This window comes from Penaeus chinensis, chromosome 4 (assembly GCF_019202785.1).
Source record: "Penaeus chinensis breed Huanghai No. 1 chromosome 4, ASM1920278v2, whole genome shotgun sequence".
Taxonomy (NCBI): Eukaryota; Metazoa; Arthropoda; class Malacostraca; order Decapoda; family Penaeidae; genus Penaeus; species Penaeus chinensis.
In genome coordinates this window covers 9,084,463-9,105,716 of record NC_061822.1, presented here as the reverse complement: position 1 = coordinate 9,105,716, position 21,254 = coordinate 9,084,463, and the positions used below count along the sequence as shown (strand labels likewise).

At 47.2% G+C, this 21,254-nt stretch overlaps 1 protein-coding gene across 1 annotated transcript in view; it reads right to left on the bottom strand.

Moving 5' to 3' along the window:
* LOC125025191 (E3 ubiquitin-protein ligase TRIM9-like) overlaps positions 1-7,051 on the bottom strand; it is a 51,517-nt gene extending 44,466 nt beyond the window's left edge. The window contains exon 1 of the mRNA XM_047613166.1: positions 6,998-7,051. Coding sequence (XP_047469122.1) covers positions 6,998-7,051 — 54 coding nt within the window. The remainder of the gene's footprint in view (positions 1-6,997) is intronic.
* Positions 7,052-21,254: the final 14,203 nt, after the last annotated feature.

Below are 21,254 nucleotides of genomic sequence, written 5' to 3'. Positions count from 1 at the left end.
ATTACTAAGTATAATTATCAGTATTATCATCATAATCTATAATTATCATTTTCATTACCGTTAATATCGGCAGCATTATTGTTAATATCACCATTAGTGAATCAAGTGCCGGAAACTGCATTGTTAAATTATTTCCGTTCAAGAATCTGTTATACTTACAAAAAACAGTAAAGTTGCTTGGGATTCAATACATTTAATATCCTTGCTTTTGTTTTTAAGAAATTGTTTAAAAAACATGAAAGATATGACGTTTCAACATCTGTATTGTTAAAATCAATGTTAGACAAGATCCCTGCGCACAACCAAACCCAGATTTTACTGATATTCCTTTTTCGTTTGTCTCTCTCTCTCTTCCTCTCCCACAATAATATTTTCTCTGTTTCTCTGTCACTGTCTCCCACCTTCCCTCCCACCTTCTCTCTCTCTCTCTCTCTCTCTCTCTCTCTCTCTCTCTCTCTCTCTCTCTCTCTCTCTCTCTCTCTCATTCTCTCTCTCTCTCTCATTCTCTCTCTCTCTCTCATTCTCTCTCTCTCTCTCTCTCTCTCTCGCATTCTCTCTCTCGCTCTCTCATTCTCTCTCTCGCTCTCTTATTCTCTCTCTCGCTCTCTCATTCTCTCTCTCTCGCTCTCTCATTCTCTCTCTCTCGCTCTCTCATTCTCTCTCTCTCGCTCTATCATTCTCTTTCTCTCTTGCTCTCATTCTCTTTCTCTCTTGCTCTCATTCTCTCTCTCTCTTGCTCTCATTCTCAATCTCTCATCCTCTCTCTCTCTCTCGCTCGCTCTCTCATTCATTCTCTCTCTCTCTCTCTCTCTCTCGCTCTCTCATTCATTCTCTCTCTCTCTCTCTCTCTCTCTCTCTCTCTCTCTCTCTCTCTCTCTCTCTCTCTCTCTCTCTCTCTCTCTCTCTCTCTCTCTCTCTCTCTCTCTCTCTCTCTCTCTCTCTCTCTCTCTCTCTCTCTCTCTCTCTCTCTCTCTGTTTGCTTATGGCGATCCCTCTCCCAGCTGCCAATGGCGTCCATCACTCCCATTGCTATTAAACCTCGAACCGCCGTCTGCCTCAGATCCCGTCGCCTTCTGTTGTCCGACCGTATCTGAATATATCGACGGGGGGTGAAGAGGCCCCTCCTCGCAAACAGGGCACTTAAGAATTCCAGATGCAAGCTGTTGCCATGATCAACATCATCATTGCAGGCCCGTGTATATTTGTGTTAGATGGATAGTCTAAACACGGCCGCAACGGAGCCACCTTGTCAAACGCTCTCAGTCGAAGTGTTTGTTCTCGTTAGGAGCCGAAAGAGTCCATAATAGCCCAGAGCTTTCGTTTCGTATGTTCTTGAGTTATACTTTATCGGCGGGTTTACCGAGCATATACACTTAAACAGAAACAGACACAGACACAGACATAGACACAGACGCGCGCACACACACACACACACACACACACACACACACACACACACACACACACACACACACAGACACACACACATACACACACACACACACATTCACATACACACACACACACACACACACACACACACACACACACACACACACACACACACACACACACACACACACACACACACACACACACACACACACACACACACACACACACACACACACACACACACACACAGACACACACACATACATACACACACACACACACATTCACATACACACACACACACACACACACACACACACACACACACACACACACACAGACACACACACATACACACACACACACACACACACACACACACACACACACACACACATACACACACACGCGCACGTACGCACGTGTGCGAATACAGACGAGCAAGTACACAACGCACACGAATGAACTAGACTCACGTCCTTGCACGCATGTAATTACACTGAACCACAAGAACGCACATGCATGTACACTACCCTCACAGACGCACACAGACAGCAGCCACCGCAGAACATACGAGTTATTAGAAGGAAGCTACATATATAATGTCCTAACCATTGTTTGCGGTCAGCCTCGTTTCCGGTCCCTGTGGCTATCTCTTGAGGGATTTTGCGTTTAATAAAGCGAATATTTACTCGGATTTCTGCGTCCTCTCTGTACACCCGAAGTCAGAAACACCTGTTGAGAAAAAATACCTTCCTTCTCTCACTTTTAAAAAGGAATTATATTTTCTTACGCAGGACATTCACTTAAAACGAATTTTAGGTGAGAATCAAATATTTTATAAGCCCAAACTAGATCAATTTTATTTGGCTATCATTTTTGGGGTGTTCAATTTAATACATTATTTTTATTATTATTCAAAACAGACGAATTAGCTTTAGACAATTAATCAGACGAATTTCACCTAAGATATACACATAACTAAAAGGAAAAATATCTCCAGGGAAGGCGTCACAGAAAGATGATTCCGAGTCCACAGGGAATAAAAGCAGATTTTTTTTTTTTTTTTTTGGGGGGGGGGGGGGGCGGGTTGAGGGAATAAATCTCACGAGATCATAAACGTATTCCGGTGACCAGCGGCGACCTTCAGGCTATTTATATTGCTTCATGTGGACTATTTTATTTCTCTTTCTCTCGCTTCCTTTGTCTGTCTCTGTCTCTCTCTCTCCCTCTCTCTCTCTCTCTCTCTCTCTCTCTCTCTCTCTCTCTCTCTCTCTCTCTCTCTCTCTCTATCTATCTATCTCTCTCTCTCTATCTATCTATCTATCTCTCTCTCCCCCTCAAAAAAATTAAAAATAAACACAGAGACAGAAACAGACACCAGACACATTCGCAGAAACACAGACAGACAGACAGACAGACAAAGAGAGAAGGAAGGACCTACAGCGAAGGAATTTTCTTTAGAATTCCATCCGCTTTGGACGTCACAGAGGAAACAGACTCAAATAATGTTGGAGAAAAAGAACTCTTGTCCGTAAGATGAAATAAAAAGCCGATTCCTTGAAGGATTCTTAAGATGGACAGCCGAGTTGTATTAAAGCCTTTTATTTTTTTTTTTTTTTTTTTTTTTTTTTTTTTTTTTTTTTTTTTTTTAGGGAAGGAAGGAGAAGGGGGGGGGGGGGTATACAAAATAAACATTCTTGTCTCTTCGTAAAGTTCTATTGTTATTGATAACAATATTCCTTTTTATTTATTTATTCGTGTGTGTGTGATTTGTGATATTTTATTGGTGAATGTGTTATTGTTATTATTATCATTATCATCATTATCACTACTGTTATCATCCTCAATATCTCTATTATCATCATCATTATCTCTATTATCATCACATTATTAATTCACTTGATTAGTTGACGATATCAAAACAATCGTCATTTATTCCAAAAAAAAAAAAAAAAAAACACCTACTCCTTTTGAATAACTAAATCAGAAAGTTCAATTCAAACCTTAAGCATCTTACATTCAGCTTTTTTTTTAAATCAGCAAATTCAATAAACAACAACAAAACAACAACACCAACAACGAAAATCCACAAAGGAAATACCAAAATGCTGAAGAATGAACAACAGGAGAAACCAGAGATAATTGCAAGGCGTTGTCACCTGGTTTAATGCACAGCAGAGGCGGGGGGGGGGGGGGGGGGGGAATCCCCGCGGTGCCGAGAGCGGTAGGAATTGGAGGAAGAGAGAATTAGGAATAATGAGACAACGGCGATAAGAATCAGAGAACCAGTGATTGGGGGTTGAAAGAGTTTTTTTTTAGGTGTATTTATGCAATGCATTCAAGCACATTTTTGGTATAGACAGATACAGATATAGACAGACACAGACACACACACACACACACACACACACACACACACACACACACACATACACACACACACACACACACATACATACACAAATAAATATACACACAAACGTACATACATACATATATGCATGAATACATACATAAATGCATACATACATATATAAATGCATGCATACATACATATATATTTTTTTTGCGTGAATATAGACTTTCAAAATGGAAATACTCTACCGAAATATTAAAAATCTTCAACCGATCGTCTTTTTGTAGATAAAACAATAAAAATAAATATACGACAAAATTTTGACGGTTAAAACTACACCAACTGCTAACAAAAACACCGAAACAAAGTGAAAAAATGAACATAACGCCTCAACAATGTTCATTAATATCGACAAAATATCTGCCTCCTCGTTCGTTCACATCTGCTGGCACTCACTGGCACTTAAACCAAGATGTGCCAATATCAAAAGCCTCCCCGAAGTGGTTCCTGATAACATGAACAAATACAGCAAATAACTTTCTTGTTGTTTCCATCAAGCATCTTTAAGAAAAAAAAAAAAAATTCTAGGATAATGTACATATCACGATGCTGACTAATGTACCATGTTTTACGATTCTGCATATATACATTTTACTGTTGGGGTTACGAGTAGTATACCTCTAACTGTTACGTTTACTATGCATTTAATAGTTAGATGTATCATACCCAGAACTATTGTACTTTTATCACATCTAGCAACTACTTTTAATATTTATCTAACCGTTAGACTTAGATTTCTAACTACTGCGTTTATATCATACATCTAACAACTGCATTTAATATATATCTAATTTTTAGACGTATCATACTTCCAACTATTGTACTTTTATCACATCTAACACCTACTTTTAATATATATCTAACCGTTAGACATATATTTCTAACTATTGCGTTTATATCATACATCTAACAACTGCATTTAATACATATCTAACTGTTAGACGTCATATATATATATATATATATATATATATATATATATATATATATATATATATATATATCTCCCACTTAGACGTATTGTATTATATATCATAATATATCATGTATCATATGCTAGGATACTGTAGAGATCCGTATGCTGACTGAAGTATTGTGTTCTATAACTAAAAGTTAGACGCATTATATACATAACAGTTATATTAATTAAACGTATAACAGACTTAATATACAGCTAAAAGTTAGACTTAGTTTACATCTAACAGTTACACTTAGTACATACCACACTGTTACTCTTATGTTACCATCTTTATATCTAATTGCATTTTTCTTGTATTTTTGAAAGACTGAAGATGATATATAAGTTTTCCCTTTATATTTATCAAAGCTCTATCTATAGAGAGGATTCTTGGCTTGTACATCTTCAAAAAAAAAAAAAAAAAAGAGATATGCATAAGCGTTTCCAATCTCACTGTAAATTCCTCCGTTTATTGAAAAGCTGCACAAGTGGCTGGGCAGTAGGGAATCGAAGCTCCCTTGGCCGTACTTGGATTCCTTTGGGTGAAATGGCCTTTCTGTTTTTATGTATCTATTATTTATCTACTTATTTACTTATCTATCTCTTTTTTTTCAGAGGGGTTGTCTCTGTCTGTTTGTCTGTGTGTCTGTCTGTCAGTCAGTCTGTCTGTCTGTCTGTCTGTCTGTCTGTCTGTCTGTCTGTCTGTCTGTCTGTCAGTCTGTCAGTCTGTCAGTCTGTCTGTCAGTCAGTCAGTCAGTCAGTCAGTCAGTCAGTCAGTCAGTCAGTCAGTCAGTCAGTCAGTCAGTCAGTCAGTCAGTCAGCCAGTCAGTCTATCTGTCTGTTTGCCTGTCTCTCTCCCTCCCTCACCCCTCCCTTTCCCCCTCCCTCCCCTCCCTCCCTCCCTCCTACCCTCCCTCCTTCCCCCCCACATCCCCCCGTGCATGTCATCCCAAGCCAGTGTTCTTTTCTCCCTCCCTCCCTCCCTCCCTCCCTCCTTCCCTCCTTCCCTCCCTCTCTCCCTCTCTCCCTCTCTCGGCCGCGTCTTGGCAGGAGATTCCCGTTCAATAACAGCAGCATCTTCCAGCATCCAGCATCTTGTCTCATCACCCTCTCGGTCTCTTGTCCTTGTCAAGTCCGCGCCATCGATATGTGGTTTACGTCGCGGATTCTTTCGTGGCCGGCTTTTCTTACAAGGAAGTCGGGCCGGTTAAGGAAATTAAGATGGGTTGCCGGATTTACGCGTCTTTGTCAATTTTGTGTACTCTTTTGTTGTAGTTTTTTTTTGTTGTTGTTGTTGATTCGTTTATTTGAGGGGAGGGGGGGGGGGGAAGGAGTGATGTCGTGCTGAATAAGGGCTTTGGTTATGTTCTCTTTTTTTCTCTCTTTTCTTTGCTCTCTCTCTCTCTCATTTATTTCCCTCTCTTTCATTCTTTATTTCTTTCTCTCTTTCTTTCTTTTTTTCTTTCTTTCTCTCACCTTCACCCTCTTCCTGTCCCTGTCCCTGTCCCATTCCCTGTCCCTCCCATCCCCCTCTCCCTCTCTCCTTCTCCTCTCCCTTTTCGCTTTCTCTCCCTCTCCCTCTCCCTATCCCTATCCCTATCCCTCTCCCTCCCCCTCCCCCTCCCTCCCTCCCTCTCTCAGCTTACCGGTTCTCTTTATTCTTACTCGATTTTATCTCGTTTTCTCGACTTTGTTCCCTTGCTTATCTAATTTTCCTCACTTTTCTTTCATCGCCGAATGAAAATTATAATTATATTTTGTTCAGAATAGTTTCCTGTGTTCTTTACTTTTTTTTTCTCTCTCTCTCTCTCTCGCGCGCGCACACACACACACACATTCAACAAATGTAATAAGTCTCTCCTCCCCCACGTCCTCCTCCCTCTCCCCCACACTCTCTTTCCCTCCCACACTCACTCCCTCCCTCCCTCCCTCCCTCCCTCACTCCCTCCCTCCTACTCCTCCTCCTTCCGTCCTCCCTCCTCCTCCTAATTCCTCCTCGCTCCTCCTCTCCTCCTCCCTCCCTCCTCCCTCCTCCTTCCCTCCCTCCCTCCCTCCTCCCTCCCTCCCTCCCTCCCTCCTACTCCTCTCCCTCCCTCCCTCCTCTCCTCCCTCCCTCCCTCCCTCCCTCCCTCCCTCCCTCCCTCCCTCCCTCCCTCCCTCCTTCCCTTGTTTAAAAACGAGAGGCTTCTTGGAACGGCAACTTCTTGATACACTTCCCAGCCAACTTCCTTTGCATCAGCCCAAGAAGTTTCCGCAGGTTTTCTTGAGACGATGTTCATCTTTGCGCTGTTGGGGCAGGGGTAGGGGAAGGGGAGTGGGGGGGTGGGAGGAGAAGGATGTAATAGGAAGGGAAGCGCGGGGGAGGAGGAGGAGGAGGAGGAGGAGGAGGAGGAGGAGGAGGAGGAGGAGGAGGAGGAGGAGGAGGAGGAGGAGGAGGAGGAAGAGGAGGAGGAGGAGGAGGAGGATGTAGGAGAAAGGGAAGGGAATGGAAGGGAGGGGAGGAGGGAGGAGGGAGGAGGGAGGAGGGAGGAGGGAGGAGGGAGGAGGGAGGAGGAGGAGGAGGTAGAGGAAGAGGAAGAGGAAGAGCAAGAGAAAAATGAAAATGGAAAATAAGAGGAGGAAAAGGAAAATAATAAATTAGGGAGGGACAAGGAGAAGGGAAGAAAGAGGCGAAGGAGGATAAAGGGAGAAAGGCAAGAATATGGAAAATGCGGAAAGGGGAGAAGGAAAAGCGAGAAAGAAAGGAGGAAAAGAAAGAGGGAGAAAGGAAGGAGAAGAAAGAGGGAGAAAGAAAAGAGGAGAAGAAAGAGGGAGAAAGAAAGAAGGAGAAGAAAGAGGGAGAAAGTAAGGAGAAGAAAGAGTTGAGAAACTAAGGAGGAGAAGAAATAGGGTGAAAGAAAGAGGGAGAAGAAACAGGGAGAAAAAAAAGAGGGAGAAAAAAGAGGGAGAAAAGAAGAGGGAGAAAAAACAGGGGGGAATGCAAGGCGGGAATTTTGAAATGTTTTTTTCGGTCTTTCACAAATCCTCGGGCCTTCCTCTCGTCTCGCATACTGGCCTAATCGCACTAATTGAATCGGTGGCATATTATCTCTCTCTCCTTTGTCTCTTACTTTTATCTCCCTCTCTTTCTCTCTCTGGCTTTGTCTTTCCTTTTATTTTCGTTCCCATTTCTGTTCGTTGTAGGCGGCTGGCATTCCCTACCTCTCTCCCTCCCTCCACCCCTTCTATGTATGCATCTTTCTGTCTCTGTCTCTGTCTCTGTCTCTGTCTCTGTCTCTGTCTCTCTCTCTTTCATTCTCTCCAATTCATATATACATCTATACATACACACATACATACATACATACATAAACACACACACACACACACACACACACACACACACACACACACACACACACACACACACACACATATATATATATTTACATTTATATATATACATATATATATATATATATATATATATATATATATATATTTACATACATAGCTAGCTAGCTAGATAACTAGATAGGTAGGTAAGTTGTTAGGCAGATAGCTAAAAAGATAGATAGACAGATAGACAGATAGATAGATAGATAGATAGACAGACAAACAATCAAACAGACAAACAGACAAGCAAACAGACAGAAGACATACAGACAGACATATAAGCATATGAACACAGCCCGCGGGTAAGATCCCTTCGGTCAAGCCAGCGACGCCACAGCCGCTGGAAGGGGCGGGGGGGGGGGGGGGGTAACAAAGAGGGGGGGAGGCGAAGGGGGGGTGATTCATTGTGTGGTGTGGGTGCCGCTTTGAGATCACGCGGGGGGGGGGTTGGGGGGGTAGAAGGAGGCAAAGGGGTTGGAATGGAGATAGGTTGGGGGGGGGGGGAGAGGGGTAGGGTGGGGATGCTTGGGAAGGGGGAGGAGGAGGGGGGAGGGGGAGGGGGAGGACAGTCTGTGTTTGTGGGGGAAGGGGGGTGGGGAGGAAATGGGGGTGACGAGGAGGGTGGGGGGAGTGGGGAGGGTGACAGTATGTTTTTCGGAGGGGATGGGGGGATAGGGGATAGGGGGGATAGGAGGAGTAGGGGAGGGTGTGGGGTTATGGGTGGGGGGTGAGGATGAGGATCTCGGAGTTATGGGCCAAGTTTCCACAGAGGGTCGGGTGTCGGGAGGGAAGGGAGGGCAGAATGGGGGAAGGGAGGGGAGAAGGGGGGAGGGGAGAAGGGGAGATGGGGAGAGGGAGAGGGAAAGAGTTTTCGAGTGTGAAATATGATGTACGTGACGGGACTTCATCAGAGCTCCGGCCGAGCGACGGAGAAAGAGGGGAAGAGAGACGCATAGGATAAAGGTGGAGGAGATAGAGAGAACGAGAAATAAGGGAGAGGGAGAGGGAGAGGGAGGGAGAGAGAGAGAAAGAGAGAGAGAGAGAGAGAGAGAGAGAGAGAGAGAGAGAGAGAGAGAGAGAGAGAGAATGAGAGAGAGAGAGAATGAGAGAGAGAGAGAATGAGAGAGAGAAAGTGTTCGCACGCGAAGAACCTTCGACTATCGACCATCAATATCTCAAAGATTTACTCACCCCCCCCCCCCCCCCCAAAGAAAAAAAAAAAAAAAAAAAAGTCAAAAGAGATCAATGCCACATGTAAGTCAAGATATCACGTCCCTCCGTCAAGGCTCCCAAAAGGCGTCGGGAAAGTCTCGCGTCTTGTCGGAATCTCGGTCTGTGTCGCCCCCCCCCCCCCTCCCGAGTGCCTCCCTAATCCCTAATCACCCTCCCTTCCCTTTATCTCACCGTCGCCCCTGATCCCTTATGATCCGCGGGGGCAGAACCCGACCTCCCGCCCCCACAGGTACGGGCATTTTCGCCGCGCCAAGACCCGCCCGACTAATCCGACCGCCGACCGACCTGTGCCCCGATCCCTTTGCTCACCTCTAATCCCGCTTCCCGAATCCCGACCGGTCAATGGAGCGTGACTCCGCCGGGGAAACATTCAGCCAAGTATTTCCTCCCCCGCGACCCGTCCCCGTCCCCTCCCCCGGCCGCTGATAAAGCCGGCGTGCATACCTGCGCCTCCTCCTCCTGCGCCGCGACAAGTGAGGCTGCCGTCCCGTCGTCGTGTAGAGCAGTTATCCGAGTTATCTGAACCCGCCGCGACGAGGCATGCGTACCCGGCCATTACGGTCCCCGCGACACGACCGGTAATGGCTGCCAGCTCAGGGCCTCGTGTGACATAATCTCGATGATCTTAATCACTACCAGCATGACCCTCGGGGGCGCGCGGGCCAGCGACGGCCGCCGAGGAGCGACCGTCCCCGCCATACATACATTACCCGCCGATAGCATCATGGCGGCGCCCTTAACCGGAGCGAAAATAAAAATATCTAAAATGTAGATCAACACTCGTAATCAGCTTACATTTCCTTCTGTTAAATCTGCCGTAACCAAAAAAAAGAAAAAAAAGAAAAAAAAAAAAAAGGAACGTATACATATGCACCAATTTTTTTTAGCGTAGTGAGGTAAAGGACCCCCCAAAATGCGATTCTAATGAATGCGCGCATTTTGCATAATGAGAGGACAGCGCTCGCCCAGTTATGGCTCGATGCGGCGACGTATTTTGGAATTATCTCCACTGCGGCGCTGTCATGGCCCGTATCTCCTCGCAAAACGTTCCGTATCACCTATTACTGTTCATGATTCAGTTCCAGCCGAGCCGACGGAACAGAGCGGGCGGGAATGGTGCTGTGGTGTTTGATTTTGACGTGGGTGGCATGGTGAGGGCGGGCGTGGTGGGGCGGGGCGTCAGGGTGCATGGGAGAGCGGCGACGGCGGAGATGAGGGTGGCGAGTGCGTCTACGCTTTAAATCTGCTGAATCTCTTACTTACTTTCCGTCTCTCTCTCTCTCTCTATCTCCTCTCTCTCATCACTCCTCTCTCTCTCTCTCTCTCATCCTCCTCTCATTCTCCTCTCTCTCTCTCTCTCTCTCTCTCCCCTCTCTCTCCCGTTTTATGTCTCCCCGCGCCTTTGTCTGTCTGAAATAACCACCCCCATCTTCTCCTCTCCTCCCCTCTCCTCTACCCTTCCCTCTCTCTCTCTCTCCTCTCGCCGTTTTTGTGTCTCGCTGCTTCATGTCTGTCTATCGTCTGTCTGATTGAGAACCCTCAAACTTCTCCTTCCTCTTCTTCTCCTCTCTCTCCTCTCTCTTCTCCTCCTCTCTCTCTCTCTCTCCCCCCCCTCTCTCCTCTCTCTTCTCCTCTTCTCTCTTTTCCTTTCTCTCTTCGTCTCTCTCTCCATTCTCTTCCTCCATCTCTTCTCTTTCTGCTCTTCCTATCTTCTCAGCATCTCTCTTCTCTCTCAGTGGCTCTTCATCTCTCTTCTTCTTCTCTCTCATCTCTTCGTTCTCTTCTCCCTCTGTCTCTCTCTCTCTCTCTCCCTCCTCTCTTCTCTCTATATCTCTCCCTCTTTCTCTTCTCACCTCCCTCTCCTCTCTCTCTCTCTCTCTCATCCTCCTCTCGCTATCTCGGGGGCAATTTCACGCTCCAATACGCATCTTAAAACCTAGAGAGAATCATGTGCAGATTTGCTAAAAGATAGAAAAAAAAGAAAGAAAAAACTTCAAAGGTCCGCTTTTTCCCGCTACAAACCTCCTCAAGTCCTACTAAAAAAAAAAGGACTTACCTCACTCCCATCATCATAATACGAAACCACAAACGCTCGAGAACAAAAAAAAAGAGAGAGAGAGAGCAAGAGAGGATGGGAGAAAAAGAGAGAGATAGAGTAGAGGATAGATGAGAGAGAGAGAGTGAAGAGAGATAGAGAGAGAGAGAGAAGAGAGAGAGAGAGAGAGAGAGAGAGAGAGAGAGAGAGAGAAAGAAAAAGATAAGGAGCAAGAGAGAGAGATGAGAGAGAGAAAGAGAAAAAGATGGATAGGACAGAGAAAAGAGAGAGAGAGAGAGATAAAAGAAAAAGAAAGAGAAAGAGAGAGAGAGAGAGAGAGAAAGGGAGAGAGAGAGAGAGAGAGAGAGAGAAGAAGAGAGAGAGAGAGAGAAGAGAAGAGAGATAGAAAGCGAGAGAGGATAGAGAAAGACAGAGAGAGAGATAAAAGTAAACACACACAACCCCCCACCCACGCCACCCCACTTCAACCTCACACACACACACACACCCACACACACACACACACACACACACACCCGCACACATCCCTCAACACAACCCTCAGACACACACACCACGACACCACACACACACACACACACACACACAAACAAAAGACCCCCCAAAACGCAACACAGCTACGCGTCCCATTCCCTGCATTGATTCTGACGGGAGCTTTTCCTAACAAAAGCCGGCAAACCTCATTAACAGGTCTGAGGGTATAAGGTCTGACCCAACCACGCCAAGTCGCCGAGTCCGCCCCTCGCCTAGCTCGTCCCCCTGACTAAGGGGCGGGGGGGTAGGGATACGGAGAGAGGGGAGGGAGGGAGGTGGTGGGAGAACAGAGAGGAAGGGAGAAGGGTTGGAGGGAGGGAGAAGGGTTTAAAGGAGAGGGAGGAGTGGAGGGAGTGAGGGAGGAAGGGAGGGAGGGAAGGGAGGAGGAGGGATGGATGGGAGGGAGGGGCAGGGAAAGGGGAGGGAAGGGGGGGAGGGAGGGAGAGGAGGGGGGGAGGGAGGGGAAGGAGGCGGGGCAGAGGAGAGGGAGGTATGAAGTACAGAGGGCTGAAGGGTTAGGGAGGGAGGTAGGGTAGAGAGAGAGGGATGGGGGGGTGAGGGAAATGGAAGAAGGATAGGGAATAAGAGAGAGAGAGAGAAGGGAAAGGGGAAAGAGTTGAGAGGTGGGGAAAGGAAGACGAGCGATGAGGGAGCGAGGGGCGGCAGTGAGCGACTCAGGAACAGGAGACGAGAGAAGGTGTAAAGAGAGAAGAGAAGAGAGCATGAGCGTTAGGTGGAAGAGGGAGAGAGCTGAGGGTGGGGTAGGGGCTAGGCCAGGGGAGGAGGAGAGGTGGGGGTGAGCACGAAGGTTCGAAGGTGAATGATGGTGAGCGGGGATGGGGGAGGGAGCCGGCGTTATAATAGGGGTCAGCTCCGGGCGAAGTGTGGCGGTGGGGAGGGGCATAGGCGAGAGGAAAAAATTCCATCATTACTGCACTCGAACTACAAGGTTTGGTAATATATATTGAATGTGGATGTCATCGAGTGAAATTATCGGGTAACATGAGGGAGGTGGAAGGACGAGAGCGATCGATCGAGAAGAAGAGAGAGCGAGAGCGAGAGCGCAGCGCAGCGCGACAGAAGCTGAGCGAGCTGCTAGCGCGACGGGCGACGCGCGCGAGCGCGACGCGCGCGAAGCGCCTTAGCCGCCGGCGACAGACGTGCGCCGCCGTGCGACGCCTTATCCCGCGCGCGCGGCAGCGTCGTGAGCCCGCCCCACCCCCCCCCTACCCACCCCCCCGCGCTCGCGCGATCGCTGTGCTGCGAGCGCTGCGCTGCGCGCGCGCGCGGCGCGCGTCGCTCGCGCGCGCGCGCGCGCGCGCGCGCAGCAACCCACAAATCCCCGCCACAACCACACCACCACCAATTCCCGATCACACCCCGCCACCCCGGACCTCCTGCCAACAGCAGCTGCGGCAAGAGATTCCACACACACAGCTAACTCAAGATATACCCGCTATGTACCCCGAGCCCGCTAAAAAACAAACATCACAAACTATAACAAAGAAAAAAAAACAGCCCCGAATTCTAACGGCAACACAGAAAACCGCCAAGAAAAATAACTCGAGACACGACGGAATAAATGGAAAACTCACTACCCCGGCGGTGCTTATTCCGCACAACGAAAGAACCCAGCGCCAGCAGCTTAAAAAAATAGCAACTTTGGCCCGTGTTATAATTCTATTATAATTATCCCCCACTAACACAATCCACAACACTGCACGCTTCGTGGCGTTAAAACTGACGTGTACACCAAAGGTCGTATGAGCGTGTAAGCGACCTGGGCACAGAGGTCAGGCTTCGTATAACCAAGCCAGATGTCGCCGGGAAGGTAACAGCGGAGGCACGTTTTCGAACCCCCCTTTAACTATGGCTCTTCCCTTCCCCCTCCCTCCTCCCCGCCGCGACCTTCCCGCCACCTTTTCAATATATCTGGTGATGAGTGGGGTCTTCTGAGAGGCCAATATCTCTCGAAAAGGGAAGGAGTTTATCTTCTAAACGAGAGACACACACACAGAAAGAGAGGGAGAAGGAGTGAGAGAGAGAGAGAGAGAGAGAGAGAGAGAGAAGAGAGAGAGAGAGAAGAGCGGGAGAGAGAGAGAGAGAGAGAGAGAGAGAGAGGGAGAGAGGGGAGAGAGAGAGAGCGAGAGAGAAGAGCGAGAGATAGAGGAGAGAGGAGAGAGGAGAGAGAGAGAGAGAGAGAGAGAGAGAGAGAGGAGGCAGAGAGAGCGAGAGCGAGAGCGAGAGAGTGTGAGGGCAACGGGTGCGAGAACAAGCCCAGAGAGAGAGAACAAGGACAGAATAGAGACAGTGAACGAAAGAGCATGACAACAGACAACAGACAAGACAAAGAAAAGAAAAGAGAGTAAAAGGAACGAGGAGAGAGAGGAAGATCGAAGGTGCCCCGATACAATCATTCACACCCCCGGCCGCCCCCCCCCCCCCCCCCCCCCCCTCCCCCCCCCATACACCCCCCCCCCCCCCCCCCCCCCCCCCCACCCCCCCCCCCCCCGCCCCCCCCACCCCCAGTGCCCCCCCCCCCGCCCCCTACCACCCCCCCCATCCATTGCCTGTGAATTGGAAGGCTGGACTAATTGTGTCTGAGTCGTTACTGGGTGTTGCGGACAATAAAAATCAAACCACCTCGAGATTTAAAGAAAAACCACCTGGGGCGTTTAGTTGGGCTGGAAGAAACTGTTACAGACAGAATTCGCGAGAGTTATGGAGAGAGGAGAAGAGGAGAAAGGAGAAAGATTGGCAGACTCTGGGAAGTCTTCTGTGGACTTCTCCTTCTTTTTTTTCTCTTCTCTCTCTCTCTCTATTTCTGTCAGTCTCTATTTCTTTCTCCCTCTCACTCTCGCTCTCACTCTCTCTAACTCTCCCTCTCCCTCTCCCTCTCACTCTCTCCTCTCCCTCCGCTCCTCTCTCCACTCACTTCACTCTCCCTCTCCATCTCCACTCTCTCTCTCTTCTGCTCTCTCTCCCTCTCGCTCTCTCAGCACTCTCTCCCTCTCATCACTCTCTCCCTCTCCTTCCCTCTCACTCTCTCTCCTCTCCCTCTCCCTCTCTCCCCACTCCCCCTCCCTCCACCAATCAGTCGGAACAGGACTGCGTGATGTACCTGCTTGCGTGCATTCTGCGATAGCCATTTGTCCTAAGCGTTGTGGCGTGAAATAACATCCGGAAAATGAACCACAGCAAGAGATGGAAAACGGAGTGTGGAGCTGCGGTTTCAGCCGATGAGCTTTTCATTTTCTTTCGTGTGTGAAAGTGAACTGTTGTTGTTTTGTTTTTTTCCCCGCGCGCGCCGGACGATACGAAAGTGAGATGATTTTTTTTTTTTTTTTCGCGCGAGTGTCAGGATACGAACTTATTATTATTTTTTTTTTTTTTTTTTATGACTCGGGAGGAAAAGAGATGAAAGTGAGTTTATTTCTATCGTGCGACGAAATATGAAGTTGAGTTTTACGGGCTCGCGCGCCAAAATACGAAAGTGAATTACTTTTTTTCTTTACCACGCCAAATAAAAAAAAACGAAGGTGCATTGCTTTATAAATTTTCTTTCTTTTTTCCCCCGCGCGCCAAAATTACGAAGGTGAATTACCTTTCTTAAACGCACCAAAAAAACAACAAAAAAAACAACCAAGGTGCATTACTTTATAAAATTTCCTTAAAAGCGCAAAAAAAAAAAAAAATAAATAAAAGATAATAATAATGAAATAAATAAATAAATAAAAACAAAGATGAATTTCCCCCTCCCCCTTTATTTTTTTTCTTCCCTTACCACCGTCGCCACACAAACAGAACCCTGAATTTTATACCTCTCTTAACATCCCCCCCCCCAATTCCTCCCCCCCCCTTACCCCCCCCACACAAAAAAAAAAAAAAAAAAAATATGGCGCCCGTCTTATTTATCCCCTTCCCCGAGCGATCCTCCAAAACCCGTCTCCCTTTGTTTTGCAACCTCCGGGCGTGCATTGGCATCATCCGGGTATTTGAATCGGCTTTCCCAAAGAACGGCCTATCCAAAAACACACACCCAACACTATTTGAGGGAAAAAGGCTTTGCCGTGCTTGTGCTCGGTGCGGGTGAAGGGTCGTTGTCGAACCCACCGAGACCAAATTAGGGTGGATTTAATATATGACAAAAATGTGGTTTATAACAATTTTAATAAACATTATTAATTATTTAATTTATTTTTTTATTGGGGGGGGGGGTGTATAGTAACGTTAGTTTGTGGATTATTTTTTTTTTTTTTTTTTTTTTTTTTTTTAGATAACTTCGATAAACACTTAAGGTTGGTAATTGTATTGTTTCGTATTGGTGAGCTGAACTTTATCTGCCTTATCATCTTTTCCTTACTTTTTCTTTTCTCTCTGTCTCTTTCTTTCTTTTCCTTTCTCTCTCGCTCCATTTCACCTCTCTTTCTCTCGTCATTTTTTTTCTCTCATTTCTCTCACTCTTTCAGTTTTTCTCTCATTTCTCTCTCTCTCTCTCTCTCTCTCTCTCTCTCTTTCTCTCTCACTTTTTTCTCATTCATTCTCATTTTTTTTCTGTCATTCTCATTTCTCGCTCTTTCTCATTTTCTCCTCTCTCTCTCTCTTCTCTCCTCTCTCTCCCTCTCTCTCTCTCTCTCTCCCTCTCTCTCTCACTCACTCCTCTTCCCTCGTCTCACTCTCTCTCTCTCTCTTTCTCCTCATTCTCTCGTCACTCACTCTCTCTCATCTCTTCTCTCTCTCTCTCTCTCTCCTCTTCTCTCACTACACCTCTCTCCCTTCTCCCTCTCTCTCTCTCTCTGTGTGTTGTGTGTGGTGTGTGTGTGGTGTTGTGTGTGTGTATGTGTGTGTTGTGTGGTGTGTGTGGCGCGCGTGTGCGTGTTTCTGTTTGTTGTGTGTACATTTCGTTCCCACACCGCGTCATTGTTCACATTCGTGATAATCGGAATACAACCGACGAAATCAACGACACCGACCATTAATTCAAATTCGCCATTCCTTTCACTCAGTCATTAATAAAGCCATGCACCGTCGTGTCCACGGGAAATTCCTCCCCCCCCTTTAACCTTCCCCCTCGTCCTCCCCCCCTCTCCCCCTCTCTTTTTCCCCCTCGCTCTTCTCTCCTCGCCCTCTCTCTACCTGCTCGCTTCATCTTCTTGGAGGTAATTACTTGACAACGACGTCGCATTTTTGGAAAAAGGAAATGTAGTCTCACAGCGGCAGGGGGGACCACTTCGCAGCGCTCAAAAATTTGCACTCCGTCAAAACCCACCGTTTCCCGTCTAATTTAGGGCCGCGCATAATTTTTCCCCGTCACGGGGCAATACTGCCAAAAACCCGGGTTGTTAATTAACTTTTCCTTAAAGCATGCGACCATGAACACCCTGCTCGGTTTATGGGTTTTGGCGGGTCTCGGTCCATGGGCTATGGGAGTGAGATCGTGTGTCAGAAGCTTCCCCCCAGTTTCGTGAATTTCCCGTGGGGAATCTTAATTTTTTAACTGCTGGCTGTGTTGGGTTTGTTTTCCCCCTGTTTTTGCTTCCCCCTTGCCTCTCTCCCCCTCTCCCCTTCCCCCCCCCCCCCCCTCCTATTCAATCCCCTCCTCCCTCCCCTCCTCTTCTATCCCTCCCTCCCCTCCCCTCCCCCCCCCCTCCTTTCCCCTCCCCTCCCCTCCCCTTCCCCTCCCCTCCCCCCTCCTTATCCCCTCCTCCTTTCCCCTTTCCCTCCCCCCCTCCTCCCCCCCCCCCCCTCCCAAACCCCCCCCTCCCACCCCCGTTTCCCTTCCCCCCTCCATCCCTTCGCCGTGGAATCAATAAGCCATTTTCCCAACCCCGGACTTCTTTAAATCAACCCAATCGGGGGATTAATATCGCCTAACCCCTTTTCTTGGGAAAAAAGGGAGGAAGAAAAAAAAAAAGAGAGAGAGGGGGGGGGAGAAGGAGAGGGAGGGAGGGAGGGAAAGGAGGGAGAAGGAGGGAGGAGGGAGGGAAGGAGGAAAGGAGGGAGGGGGGGGAAAAGGGGGGGAGGGAGGGGGGAGGGGGGAGGGAGGAGGGAGGGAGAGAGAAAAGAGAGAAAAGAGAGAGAGAGAGAGAGGGAGAGAGAGAAAAGAGAGAGAGAGAAAGAGAGAGAACGAACAAAGAGAACGAACTAAACGAACAAGAAGAAGAAGTAGAAGAAAGAAACAAAGATACAAAAAGAAATAAGAAGAAGAAAAAATAAAAGACGAGAGATCTCCGCTTTGTTTAACAAGTGACTATCGATCGTTCCCCCCCCCCCCACCCCACCCGTGTCTATTATTTTTCTTCTCTCGTCTCCGTTCTCCTTCCTCCTTTATCACCTGGTCTTTTACTTATTCCCTCTTTCCCTTCGCCCACTTCGACGGAGGAAATACTCACGTCGGGAAGGAAGGAAGCTGCCGGAGAGAGAGGAGGTGGCTTTGCATCTTACGGTCCATCTTGATCTTTGAAAACCTATATTTCGTGGAGTCCTTTCCGGTGTGTTGCTGCCTCTCTCGCTCTCGTCCTCTACGTCTGTTTCGTTCTCTACGTCTGTCTCGTTCTCTAGGTCCTGTTTTCGTTTTTCGTTTTTATGTCCCGTAACGTTCTCATTCTCGTTTCCCCTAAAGCTGTCCTTCGCGTTCTCTACGTCTGTCTCGTTCTCTACGTCTGTCTCGTTCTCTACGCCTGTTTCGTTCTCGTTCTCTACGTCCTGTTTTCCCTTCCCCCCACGCTGTTTCGTTCTGTTTCCTATGTCCCGTTTCGTTCTCAATCTCGTCTCCCAGCCTGTTCGTTCTCGTTCTCTACGCTTTTCGTTCTGTTCTCTAACCCGTCTCATTCCTCTCGTTTCAACGCCTGCTTCGTGCTCCGGCTCTCGTCCATTGGATCTCGTTCTCGTTCTCTAGTTTTCTTATTCTGGGTTTTCTTTCTCTACTTTTTTTCCCCTTTTACCCTTTTTTTCGTTCCACTTCTTTCCCCATTTTTCGTTCAATCGCCCCTCTCGTTCTCTCGTTCTCTGGCTCTCGTTTTCGGTCTTCCGGTCTCGCTCTCGTTCTCACGTGCTCTCGCCTTGCTTTTTTCACCTCCCGGGTTTTAAATCTTTTTCCCAAACTCTTTTTCTTTTGTTCTCCTTCTCTTGTTCTCGCCCTCGCGGTTTCGCTCTCGAGTTCTTGTTCTCGCTTTGATTTTCGTTCTCCCCTGGAGGGGTGGGGGGGGTGAGGTAAAAAATACCTCATCCTTTGAGGTGAAAACCATTTGTCTCATAAACATTCAAAAATCTCGGCCTCTCTCCCTCTCTTTTCTCTCCTCTCTCTCATCTCTATATTATATATATATATATATATTATAATATATATAATAAATGTGTGTTGGTGTGTGTGTGTGTTGTGTGTGTGTGGGGTGTGTGTGTGGTGTGTGTGTGTGTGTGTGTGTGTGTGTGTGCGCGCGTGGGGTGTTGCGTGCGTGGTTTTATATATGTACAAATAAGATATGTACCCATCGCCAAGACGGGGCGGACGGCGACCCACGTGCAGCCAACCCGAATGTAAACAGAGCCGGGCGGCGGACGAGGAATTAGCAGTGTCAGAAACGGTGTCGGGGAAAACCCACGCAAGGGGATTTGGGTTTTTAAAAGGGATTGGGGCCCGCGTGTGTCATAGGCAAAGGGGAAATTGACACCGTGGACCTTACTTCGATATCGGGAGGGGCTGTGAATAAGTTCCCTGCGCGAGAGATTATTCTTCAGGTGTGTCGTCCCCGTCGGCGTACGTACTTTTGCTTTTTAAAAATTTGTGTTGTCGTCTGTGTTTTTTTTTTTTTCTCTCTTTACTTCATTTTTATTTCTATAGGTATATGTTGACGTTATATATGTGTGTTTATATTATATGTTTGTGTGTGTGTGTGTGTGTTTTTGTTTTGGTGTGGTGGTGTGTTGTGTGGGGTTTTGTGTGTGTGTTGTGTGTGTGTGTGTGTGTATGTGTGTGGGTGTGTAACTTTGTATGTCGAAAGTGGGCGTTCTGTTGTTTTGCTGTTGGTGCATGCCGTATGTGTATGTCTGTTTGTGTGCATGTCTGTATGTGTGTATATCTGTATGTGTGTATATCTTTTAGTGTAAAATCTTATGTGATATGTGTTAGTGCATAAAAATTCGGGGACGTGCAGGGTGCGCGAAAGTGTGTATGTATGCTTGCCTTCGTGTTCCTCCACCATTAATCCCAAAAGGAACCCACACTCATTCAGTCTCCCCATCCTCTTGCCGTCTTCAGATCCTTGTATATTTCTCTGACTCCCCTTTCCTGTCTTCTGTCGTCACCTTCCCTCTTCGCTCCCCTCCTCCCTCCCCCCCCCCCCCCCTCCCTCCTTTCCTCCCTCCCCCCCCTTTTTTCCCCCCCCCCCCTTTTTTCGCACCCCCCCGAACTCCCTTTCCGACATGCCTGACGAGGGAGCCAGATTTCCGAACGGGAAAAGGGACAAAGCCATGTGTTTGTTGGGAAGGAACTGCGGCGACGGCGGCGTGGCAGGGCACCGCTCTTCGGAGATATCGTTATACATAAACACATACAGAGACACACATACGCTCACGTACAAACACGCATATGCACACGTACACACACACACATACGCTCACGTACAAACACGCTTACGCACACGTACACACACACCACATACGCTCACGTGCAAACACGCATACGCACACGTACATACACATACGCGAACGTGCGCACACACATAAGCGCATGCGCGCACACATGAACGCACACACACACACATAAAAAACACACCCCTATGTCTGTTTTTATGTGGAACTTTTTGCAGTTATTAGATTTGAAAATCATTATAGAATTCACGCACTGATGAATTTTTACCGTTTTGGGCTTTTTTTTTTGATTTTGTTTCTCACTTTCTCTTTCTCTCCCCCTTTCTCTCTTTCTTCTTCTTCTTCTATTCTTCTTCTTCTTCTTCTTCTTCTTCTTCTTCTTCTTCTTCTTTTTCCCTTCTTTCTTCTTCTTCTTCTTCTTCTTTTTTCTTCTTCTTCTTTTTCTTTTCCCTTTTCCTTCTTTCTTCTTTTCTTCTTCTTCTTCTTTTTTTAAATTTTTCCCTTTCTTCTTCTTTTTTCTTCTTCTTTTTTCTTCTTCGTCCTCCTTCCCCCTCCCAAAACATACTTCAAAAAAAAAAACGAAAAAACACACAAAAACAAAACCCAACACCCCCACAACCCCACACACACACACACACAACCACACACACACAACAACAAAACAAAACACACACACAAACACACACACACAACAC